This window comes from Heloderma suspectum, chromosome 6 (genome assembly GCF_057233095.1).
Source record: "Heloderma suspectum isolate Gila_16-S chromosome 6, 16-S_ref, whole genome shotgun sequence".
Lineage (NCBI taxonomy): Eukaryota > Metazoa > Chordata > Lepidosauria > Squamata > Helodermatidae > Heloderma > Heloderma suspectum.
The window spans coordinates 72198122-72209935 of NC_139463.1; the positions used below are offsets into that span (position 1 = coordinate 72198122).

General features: G+C 42.9%; 2 protein-coding genes across 12 annotated transcripts in view; both read left to right on the top strand.

Annotated features, from left to right (window-relative positions):
• The first annotated feature begins 622 nt into the window (after positions 1-622).
• Positions 623-11814, top strand: part of HOXB3 (homeobox B3) — a 55350-nt gene continuing 44158 nt past the window's right edge. For 7 of the 11 annotated variants that reach the window (XM_084804830.1, XM_084804829.1, XM_084804828.1 and 4 more), the window contains exon 1: positions 624-979. The gene's annotated coding sequence lies outside the window, so the exon portion shown is untranslated. The other 4 variants (XR_014783842.1, XM_084804838.1, XM_084804832.1 and 1 more) reach the window with 3 other exon arrangements.
• Positions 4482-11807, top strand: HOXB4 (homeobox B4). Its single transcript, XM_084804841.1, has 2 exons — positions 4482-6393; positions 8071-11807. Exons 1-2 carry the CDS (start codon positions 5973-5975, stop codon positions 8400-8402), a joined length of 753 nt encoding a protein of 250 aa, XP_084660967.1. The 5' UTR covers positions 4482-5972; the 3' UTR covers positions 8403-11807.

Here is an 11814-nt window from a genome sequence, read left to right on the forward strand (position 1 = left end):
TGGTGTCTGTCTCCAAAGGTAGCTTTTCCTTCCGGTAAACTTCCTTCTGGAGCTAGTTTAATCTTGGGGGCAGGGGGAGAGAATATATATGACATAAACATAGCTAACCTTTGACTGAAGCTTCTATATTGCAAATTTCCTCATGGAGTAAAAAGGAAGGGGATTTAGAAAAGTTTCCTTCTTTCCTTCCTCCTGTTTTTTCTTTCTGTACAGTTCTTTTAGTCCCCCACCCCGATCCCCACCCCTAGTTCTCAGAGTGTCTTTTAAGTTGTAATTTCGAAAAAAGTTTTGCTTGCAAAGCCAAAGGCATGACATATCGGTTGAATAATTACTGTGTGTGACATACATATATGCACATATCCACACACATTGACATACACATATTCGTAAATTTTTCTTGTGTGTGTGTATAAAATGTGTCTGTGCCCGTGCACGCAGACATATGTACTTAAAAGTCTTTGTACACTTCTCTTTTGCATAAGTGTGTATACGCAAAGGAGAAATGTAGAAAGGGAATGAAAAAGGCGCTGGCACTATAAGAGGAAAGTCTGCATTAAAATTCCTTGTCGTGCCCCCCTCCCCACCCAAAGTAATGACCTGGGTAAAATTCAATATGACCGAGAGAACTATGCAAGCGTATTATAGAAAATGCAAGGGGGAGAGCCTCGGAGTGGGGTGAAACTCAGGTCAGCGCGTCTAACAAATATTAAAATGTTGGAGACGGTTGGGACACGCCTAGCTGTTTAACAAAGACTGACAAAGTATGGAGACTAATACGAAAACTTGCGGGTATCCGAACCGAAAACGCTCAGTTAGGCCTACGGCTTCCTGCAAGCTGGTAGCCAGTTATTCCGTAGGCTTAAAATACTGGAGGGGAGGGGAGAAAGTAAAGCGGGGGGAGAGAGAGATTTCCTATCGGGGGAAAAATAATCTTTGGCATGGAGGAGTGGAAGATACGACAGAAGGCTCCAATTATCCGGTTGGTATTGCGGGTTGCTTTTTTAAATTGTGGTTGCGGGCAGACTGGCTGGGAAAGCAGGCTGCATTTTGTATCCTGTTTTGGAGAGGATGGTTTTTGTTAACTGCGTGCACGGGGGGGGGAGGGGGAGGAGAGGGATTACTAACATTTCAGATTTTGTACCTTGGGGACTGCGAAAAAGGAGGGTGGGGGTGGTCCTAGGGTCCTAGACGACCTCCGGGCTCATGGCTCTCATGCTGTCTGGAGAAGGGTGCTGGGACTGCAGAACGACTCTTTCCCTCAACGCATTTCCTCGGGAGTAAGCTTAATTGATGTCTCTTGGAGCTCATTGAGAGGTCAAACTGCTGCAGAATGGCAGCCTTGAACATCGTGGCATTTTCATGGCTGCAAGGGTGGCGGTGGTACAGATGAGCTCCTTAAATTAGAATCGGGGGAGGAATACACAGTCCACGGGGAAGTTCTCCTGCGCAAGCCCTCGTTAAAATGAACGGTATTAGCTCCATGATGGTCTCCAAGGCTATTAGAAAAGAATTTGACAGTTCTGTGTCTAGGTCTTTAAACGCGAGAATAATAACGTACTGGCAGGTGCTTTGTCTTAGTGTGTGTATATATGGTGGGGGAACTTCTGTGGGACCCCCAGAACTCTGAAAATGCTGCCCCTTGGCAGCAGACACTGTCCAACCGTCCCTCTTCTATCTGACTTAACTTTATTGTACTATGCAAACAGGGTCCTATGGTGGTCCCATCTGCCACGAAACCCTATCGTTCTAAAGCATCATTAACTTGTCTCTTTGAAATGCAGAGGGACGCCTGGGCTAAATTTGTCTTTCCAAACTTCCGAAAAGTTGAGGCATTTTTATTAGAGTAATCGAAAGTGACAAAAAACACGGATGGTTTGGAGGAGTGGGGAGAGGTGTATGTTTCGGTAGTGGGGGGCATAGTTTGTCTTTTGATTTCAGGGCCACGGGCTCGCCTGTGTGTGTGTGGGGGGGGGGGGTGAAGACTTTTTGAGAGAGTGAAAAAACCTGAAAATTTCTGCTAGACGCTAGGGGTGCTGGTGATACTGGGATGAACCCCCTCCCCCCTTTGTCTATTTGTACAAGGGATTTTTTAAAGTGGCGGTGACTCTAAAATCAGCAAAAAAAGACAGAATAGGCCTAGCTATTCATTTTCTGGAAAACCTATGTCTTGGGACAGGCCTCCATAGAGTACAGATGGAACAGGAAAAAATGAAATATGGAAGAGAACCAGGTCAGGAGAAATAAGAGAGCGGGTTTTTCAAAGGTGTGACTAGTGTACCTTCGTATTTGGTGGGCTTCGTTCCTTTCCTCTTCTGGCCCCCAGAGTTGGTGCATAACTCTCTACAAACATGGCTGAAAGTAGCCCAAGAATGTTTACTTGGAAGTAAACCCCATTGAAATCAATTCCTCAGAGTGTATGGTTTGACTCAAACTTCTTTCTATTCTTGGCAGGAAATCTCTAGCTGTGATTCAGATTTCCTTTTATTGTCCTCCCGGCAATATATAATCATTGGGACGAATACGTTTTAGACAAGAGTGTAGCATACTTTATAAAAAGAAAGTGACATCTTAGGTTCAGTTGAGATAACTATTAGCTGGATCAAACCTTTGGGACATGACTCAAGCCAGCAAACTTGGATATACTTACTTGGAAGTAAGTCCCATTGAAATCAGTAGTTCCTACCTACAGTACATTTAGGTTCAGGATACGAGTTGGGTATGGCAGGATTAATGCCTTTGGTCCTCAAGGATGTGACCACCCGATCCTAAACAGATTTACCTGGAAGTTAGATCTTTGGATGTCAGTGGCATTTAATCCCAGGCTTAATGTGGCAATTTTAATTAAGTCACAAATGCCATGTCTTTTATCTAACCAACATCTGTTGGTGGATAAATGAGTGTAGGGGCATTCATTAATACCACAGTCATACTAAGGATTTGAATGCTGGGGGAAGGGAAAGAAGGGGATAATAAAAATGTTTAAGTGCCTGTTTTGGGATTTCATTTGTTTGTTTGTTGAGAAGATGGATGAAAAACAAAAGCAGTGGTAATGTAAATGTGAACATTTATTGCCAAGCTGCCTTCCAAAGTATTTTTGCCTTGTTTGGGATCCAGGTATCAAAGCAGGTGTGTTTCCAATGAGCAGTTTCCTCTCCTTCTCTCCCAAACTTCAGCTGTCATCCTATACTCACTTACAGGGAAGTAAGCCCCATTGAACTCAGGGGAACTTACTTCTGAGTAGACATATATAGAATTGTGCTGTAAATATTTTTAAAACTTTTCTTTGTATATAGAGAAAATTTGATTTAAAGGAGAAACAAACAGTCCTGACAAACAGGGCCATAAGTATCGCCATAATCTGAAACAATTTCATCCCGGGAGGGACATCGCTGGTAGCCCAGTTCCTGTTGCTGTGAGAAAGTAATACATGATTCTAAATAATGACGAATTCTGTGTAACTGTCAGGCTTCCTCATTCGTACATTGTGAGTGCAATCCTATGCATGTCTACTTGGCAGTAAGGCCCATTGACTTCAATAGGACTTACTCCCAGGTAAGTGTGGATAGAATTGCAACCTAAAACAATACTGGGGTCACTATGTGTTTGTCTGTCTATGTATCATCTATCTATCGATTTATCACAATAGGAATTCTAGCACTCTTATTTTTTGAGACCATCACACTTAAGAGCTGCCTACAGAAAACTGTGCTGTTCTTGCCTTTCCTTCCCACAGAAGGTCCATTTCTTACACAATATGCATATTTTATTGCTTTATATCCTCCTTTTTGGAAATGAAATTCCTTTGATCCTTTTCTCCCCATTCTGTTCCCTGGGGTGTAAACGAATTGCGGTTGAAAAAAGCCACACCCTGTTTTCCTATCTACCTTTGTATTTGTTCTCAGATCTTCCCCCTCCCAACTTTCCTTTCTATGTTATCCATCTTAAGTTACCCAAAGAAGCCTAAACACTTTTCCGATATCTGAAATTTTTTCCTTATTGCAACAAAATTGTGCAAAAAAGAAAAGAAAAGGAATTTTAGTTCTAATTAAATGATAAATCTTGCTGAACTGGATTGGGAGTGAATTTCTTCCTGCTTAATGTACTCTTTGGTCCACCTAGTTACCTAATTATCTCCCTCTCTTCGTTCATTTCCTACCAAGTTTCTTGGACTATATTCCTCTGTCCGTGTTTCCCTTTTTTTTTTTGCGAAGGAAGATGCAACAGTGGATTGTACTACAGATTCAGGCTAACAATCCCATGCAATTTCCCAAGGAGTGTTGAAAGCAAAGCTTCCCAGACGTGCTTTATCCTGAAAAGATGGATTTATTTTCCCCCACAGCCAGCCACTTTTTATTTTCACAGTAAGCAAACCAGAAGATTTTCTAGCCAAAGGAGAATGTCTCTCTGTCTTCTGTATGTACCCTGTAGATCCGAATTTGTGTAAAAGAAGCTGCGTCACAAATTCGCATCTAGGGGAATATGTAGTTGACACAAACGCTACGGAGTGCAGCCTTAAAGGAAGAAGAAGGAGAAAAAGAAGGGGAGAAAAATGAGAAATTAAATCGTTAAAGACTTTTCTGAAGAAGAGTATTCCGTTATGTCGTGTGTTGAATTTTTTTTAATGTCATATGTTATTTGGGGGGGGCAGGGGAGACACCCCTGTGAGCATCCAGTGAAGGCATTCTGCATTCTCAGCTATCTTCCATTGCGAAGAAAATTCACAGGGAGAAAAAAGAACGTACTCTTTCCGCTATGTTTGTATACTTATAGAAATTACACTTTTCTGTATACTGGGCTTGGAGAAAATACTCTGAGATTATTTATTTACTGTCAACCATCAGCAAGGTGCTTCTCAGAACATGGGAGAAGCAGGTCCCTGCCCCGCAGGCTTACAAAAGGGGATGGTATCCTATATCCTAATGAAAATGGACATTCAGATAGTTAAGAAAGATATAAATATACGTTGTGTATTTCCTTTTTTCAGTAGTTTTTTTAATTGATTTCTCCAATTAATTCATTTTTTAATTATTCATCGGGTAGGTTTAACTCTAGGACTGACCACTCGTCCGTCTCAGTGTTCTTACATATTTTCCACTCCTGGCCAGGGGGAAAAGAACCAGTCTAAACCAGAAGCTAACGGTCGTTTAAAGGGATGGTAACCCGAATTAGTTAATGATGTTTCTATCGATCTCAAACGAGCTCTATCTATCTGTGCCGCTGACTCAACTCTATCGCCAAAATTTAAGCACAGCTAAAAGATTAATACATCAAACCTGGGATGATGTTTCTTTTCCTCTCACTCTCCTGCTCGTTGAGATTAAATGTATTGTTATTTTCCTTTGTTGACTTTGCAGCGTTTCTCTCAGAAAGGGGAATTGTACGTGTTTAGTATTGACAATGATTTTCACAGTGGATGGACTCAGTACGAGAACTTGGATTGTATGGTTTCTTGATCATGGAGACATTACGGTGTACCAAATATTTTGGGGGTATGAAATTATGTAAATACTGATATATGAAGGGTGGGGGGAGAGAAAAATAGAGCCTTGGCTGTCCGGTGGAATCCCACTTAGCTTCTATACTCATTTATATGTTAAAGAAATCCAATTTACTTCAATGCAACTTGCTTCTAAGTTGAATGTGTGCTGGCAACGGAAAGACTACCCGCCCCCCTCCCGCAATCCTCCTTTCCCCTTCTTGATTATTTCCTTATCCGGGAATCCCAGTCAATCTCTCCATTGGTTCCTGGAGTCACATGGACATCTAACTTTGTTCAGTTGACGGCCAAAGTAGGAGGGCTCTGTGAAACAGGAAAACGAGTGAGAAGGGGAGGGGAAGGAAGGGAGAAGGGGGAAGGGGAGGGGGGGCGAAAAAAATAGGAATAAATTTTAGTATATTTTTGGGGTGTGCGTGTGAGTGAAAGAGAGTGTGCGTGCCGGCGCGCGCGCGCGCCGTTTGCAATTCCAAAATTAATGGCCATGAGTTCTTTCTTGATCAACTCCAACTATGTGGACCCCAAATTCCCACCATGCGAAGAATATTCCCAGCACGATTACCTTCCCAGTCATTCTCCGGAATATTTCAGCGGCCAGAGGCGAGAGGAGAACTCTTTCCAGCACGAGCCGTTGTACCCAGCGCGGTCCGCCTGTAACCAACCATCCTATGCTCCATGTCAGAGCTCTGGGCACCAACCATCGGTCCTATCTCCCAGGAGCCGGCATGTCCATGCTCCAGCTGGACTTCAAAACCATCTCTCCGAACCAAACCACACTTGCGAATCCATCACGCCAAGCCCACCGCCCTCCTGTAGCCAAAACTCTCTCAACCAAAGCCCGACCTCTTGCAAAGAACCGGTAGTTTATCCTTGGATGAAGAAGGTTCATGTTAGCACGGGTAAGTGAACCTTAAAGTGCCGTTCTCTTTATACTAACCTGCACCTCAAAGTCTTGTTGGGAGAGAAAAAAAAAAGCTTATTGCCCCCGTTGTAAAAGAACCATTCCCTTCGGAGATTTATGGTCTCCCTGTTTGCAGAGCGCTATAATTACATCCTCCATAAATTTTTATTGCTCTTCTTGGCCAACTGCCTTTGAAGTCCCTGTTAACATCCTCCTCTAGTTTCTTTCTTTTTCTTCCTTCCTTTCTTCCCTCCTTCCTTTCTTCCTTTTTCTTCCTTCCACTTGAGAACGTTCATCAAGAAGAGTTTTAAGGAGGTATGGGATCTTTTTCTTTTCTTTTCCTTGTTAATTTTGGCTTAATTTACGTCGAAGTAGAGTTCAAGGAAACTTCTCCTTCGTCTTTCTTCGAGGTTTTTTCAGGTCGTCCCTTCAGAGCACGTTGCCTAGAAGGATGTCTTATGGGTTTCAGTGGAAATGCCTTCCAAGAAAAGGGTGTTCAGGATCGAGGGGTACCCCTTACATGTGGGTAAAACTTTATAGAACTTTGGGGTGTACAGTCAAGTCTTCAGTACATGTGGGCGAACATTGGCTAACTCACCAGCTCGATCCACAAGGCACTTAAGTCGGAGTGTTTGAATCTCTGCCTATTTAGCGCCAGCGATTTCGACCTATTTGGGCTGGCTTAACAAGCACTTCGGTTTAACTGTAGTGTAGATCGGGTTGTAGGTCTATTTCACACGTAAGATTCTGTGGTATTATTAGGGATTTGAGACACATGCATGTACAGAGCCCACCTTCCCTCCCTTCTCCTTATATTTACCCATAAGTAACATTTAGGTGTTTTAAAAGCTGGAGTGCGGGGCTGTTTTGTGATGTTGGGGTCCATAGCTTAATTAATACATCCCCCTCTTGCTCACTGTCGCTTTCTTCCTTTCTCAGCTAACATTGTGATTCCCCAGCCCCACTAACCTCTGAAGTAACTGCAATTGCATCAGTGGAATTACTCTAGGCTGACTTTTAAGCACAGCTGTTTAAGTGCTTCGGGACTTCAGCGACCTTTTGGGCCAGGAATATATCGTTGAGCTTTGAATGGACTTTATGTTTTAGGGCTCTGCAAGGCCCGAGGGAGAAGCAAGAAGGTAGACAGGAAGGTTAAACGATATGTGAGGCGATGGGAAACCCTGGCAAAAGTGTCCACGGTGAGAAAAGAGGAAAGAGTCAGGCAGATATGCAAGTGAAAGGGGTCAGAATGAACATGTATAACTCTTAAAGTTCTAAAAATGTCCTGATCCTTGGTCTGGATCCACCCCCAGGAATGGTTGCATTTGGGCAGTCCAGTCCTATGGATGTTTACTCGTACGTAAGCCCCACTTAGTGCAATAGGAATTACTCCCTAATCTGTGAATAGATATTGGAGCTTTAGGCTGCATATTTACATCGGATCAGGTACCGTTAAACTCAGCGGGACTGACTGGTAGAGTGTGGGGGGTGGGGGTGGCGTGAGTTGCGGTTTGGGATTGGTTTTGTTTTGCAATTGACTGTCACAGTTTCCTTGGGTTTCTTCAAGTGTTCTGGTTTCTTAAAGGGGGCCAGAAGAGCAACGTTTCCAACTCTCTTCCCCCGCCCTATGCCTTGCTCTCATCTCCCCCTCCTTCTTTTGTGTTTACTTCTTCAGTCAACCCCAACTACACGGGAGGGGAGCCGAAGCGTTCCAGAACAGCCTATACCCGGCAGCAAGTGCTGGAGCTGGAGAAAGAATTTCACTACAATCGCTACCTCACCCGGAGGCGAAGGGTGGAAATTGCCCACTCCCTTTGCCTGTCGGAGCGCCAGATCAAGATATGGTTTCAAAACAGGAGGATGAAATGGAAAAAAGACCACAAGTTGCCCAATACCAAGATCCGGTCTAATTCTGCTGCAAACCTGCCGGTGCAAGGCGGGGGAGGAGGAGGTCCCCAGCAGGACCGAACCAATGGACCAACCCCTAACCCCACCGCCAATCTATAACCGTCCTTTGAGTGTGGTCTCTCTGTGTGTAGGCTGTGTGTGTGCGTGTGCGCGCGCGTGTGAATGTGAATGTGTGTGCTAAGAACTGATGTATAGAAGGGAAGAAGGCGTCGTGGCTTTACTGTTCCTGAGGAAGAAACACAGGGGCGTTGGGGGGAGGGAGGAGGGGTGGGTGGGGACACTATTTATATGAGGGGAGAGGAAACAAAGGAGAATGAGTGGGGAGGGGGGATTATTCCGTTGTTGGCCGGAAAGCAGGGTTGTGTTTGGGGGTAGCTTCTCTGTTCTATAGGAGATAGGGGGTTTCAGATTTGGCTAAGATGGATCCGTTTTTCATCCTTAATCAAGCCAAACTCGGGCCCATTTGTCATGTTTACTCTCGCGTACAAACGAAGGACCTTATGCCAGCCATTAGCTCGACAGCCAGAGTCGTCTTTAATAAATGAGGCCCGGTTTCACCTAAGGAGAACTGGACTCCTCTCCTCTCCTCTCCCTCCCTCCCTCTCTCTCTCTCTCTCACTCTCTCTCGCATCCCTCTTTTCAACGCCCAGTTCTTCCACTCTCCACCAAACACAAAACCCAGTTTGAAGCCAGACGCTTCCCCAAGGCTACAGAACAGGGCTGGCATCTGTTTAATACAGCTATAGGTGGCAGAGTGATTGGAAAGGGGAAATAAAATTCTCCAAGCCCTCTAAGGACCTCGTTGGATGGTGAATATTGTAATATTCCAAGTAAGGAGGGGCGCTAATGAGGGGGCAAAATCGAGGAGAGATAACAAAGAAAAAGATGAGCAACCAACGCAATTTATTTTATTATTTTTTAAAAAAGGAAAATACTTCTGGTTAATTACCTAACCTGGAAGATCTAGAAAGCACGGAAGGGCTGTACATTTCAGTCTATAAAGTTGATTATAACTTAAGGCCATCTGGGTTCCCGTGGCCATTAAAAGGGAGGGGTCCTTTGTAAATAAGGGTGCTCCTCCACTGTCTTCACTCCCAGTTTTGAACTGAATGTGAGCATAAAGATGGATTTTCAGGGAATTCCCCTGGGAAGTGAGGGTGAGGAAGAAATATGCCCCTTCTATGCTCTCTTCCTCCCGCCCCCTCTCTCGCTCTCTTTCTCCTGTATATGACATTCCGAAATGGTGTGATTCCAGAGAACTTTGGGGAGGGGGAGACAATACCCTCCTCTTATAGTTCTGTATAATTACCTCTTGTTTTGTGTGATATCCATACGAACATGTATATAGTAAACTATGATGAGGGTTTGGGGTGGGGGAGAGAAATCCGAAATAAAACATTTATTGTGAATACGGCTGTCTGTGTTTTTCAGAATATCTGTTAGCAGCAATAGCAGCGACACTGTTCCTTTGTTCTGATAGTTTGCAGCCCCCTTTTAGATTCGACCAGATTTTTATTGTTGTCAATATCCAAGCCTGCACTCCCCTAATGGAAACAAAAGATGTTTGACCATAGGGTATATCCTCCTTAACTACAGCTAAGCCTTATAAGGGATGATTTATTTCCTCTAAGCATGCATTAATGTGGTTACATTTTCCTTTCCAAACTGGTGCAAAAGATAGTAGTAGGGTCGTTAAATTTCTACCTGATATTGAGAGTATAAAGCACCAATACGTTCACCAAGAGATGTGTCTTCCTTTCTTTTTCTTTCTTTCTTTCTTCCCCCCCCCCCAAATGCTACCTTCTTCAAGGTATTTAATGCATTTAATGACCATAATTTTTGCACAGATGTTTCTCGGTGTTTGCAGGTTTCTGTGTATTTTTATATTACAAAGAGCCAGCCGCTGCAATAGCTCAAACTCTGACAAGCAAATAGATAATCAAGAAGACAAATGACTTCTTTTGTGCTCCATAGCTCTTGTATTAATTTTCATTTTCTTTCTCATACAAAGTATCGAAAATATTGTTTAGGATGAAATAGCATTCCAGTTCTAAGTTACAAATTATATATGTGGGGTGGTGGGATGGGGTGGGGGAACCATACAAACAAAATAATAATTTTCTCCTTTAAAAAATCTCCTCTCCCTAACATGGTCCTAACTTGGTCGCTGGCTTAGGGTATAATCCAGGGGGACGTTCTCCTGTACAAGCTCCATAGAAATGGAGGTCACATTCAGTTTAATTGACCTTGTGTAGGGGGAAAATCCCTCTGAGTTCTGCACTTAGAATTGCCCCAGAGAAAGTAATTTCCACATAGGGGTTAAATATTCCAGTAACCTTCCTTTAGACCAGTTTCTATCTATTATTCAAACACTGTTATTGTACTGCTTTGTTGTAATATCAAATCATATAACTCTATAGGGTTAATACGCAGGGCCCAATCCACCATTTTCAAACCTAATGGGTTAGATCCAGACTTAGTCATGCCTAAAGTAGATCCTTTGAAATCAGTTGAACTTAAGTTATTTGGGAGGTCTCATTGATTTCATTGGGTCTACTCTAAGCATAACTAAGCCTGGATCCAGTCCAAGTGTGTGTATAGTCCCCCCTTCCACATAAGATGATAGACAGATGATAGATAGATAGATAGACAGACAGACAGACAGATAGATATCTTAAGACCAGGAGAATGGCTAACCACAAGCAAGTGGCTTGTGGATAGCAAACACTGAACACAATCCAATCCTCACTTAATTGGTGGCCTTTTCACAGGACTACCACAGAACAAATCAAAGGCAGCCATGGCACTATAGTCCCATGAATACTTTCTTGGAAGTAAATGGATATGAATGGAATTTACTTTTAAGTAAAATGTGAAGGCCTTGCACACATACACAGCACAGCACATAAAATGTTTGTGACATTAATTTGCAATACCTATCTTTGATTTCTCCTCCATATTTCCTATACAACCTTTAGTGGGTCAATACTCGAGGAAACCAATGCATTAAACTATTTAATATAATAGTAGTATACAAAAAATACTTGACAGTGAGAGCTGGAGGAAGGCATGAGTAAACGGAGGAGGGTGTAGCAGTGTTTATATCCCCATTAAGAGCAGGGTTGGAGGGAGAAGAAATGTTTTTATAGGGAAAGTTTGAATTTTGCAAAGGCTGGGCAGTATCCTGACCACACTGGCTAAATCTTCATTGATTTCAGTGGTGTTAAAGGAGAGATCTTCAGGCTTTTCAGGTTTACACCAAGGCATTCCCGGTCTTACATATGCCAAACAAAACTTTAAAAGATTATGCTGGTAGGACTGTAGCTTTTATAGACCCAAATAAAAGCTGAAGAGTGTGAATAGATTTTAGGGCAGAGATTTCTATAGACCCTAAAAGTTCACAAGCATTGAAAGCAGACAGAAGCTGAGAAAAATGTGAGAATTATACTGAAAAAATCATTAATCATTTCTTTTCTTCAAATACTTATCCTTTTCCTATTGTTATTCAACA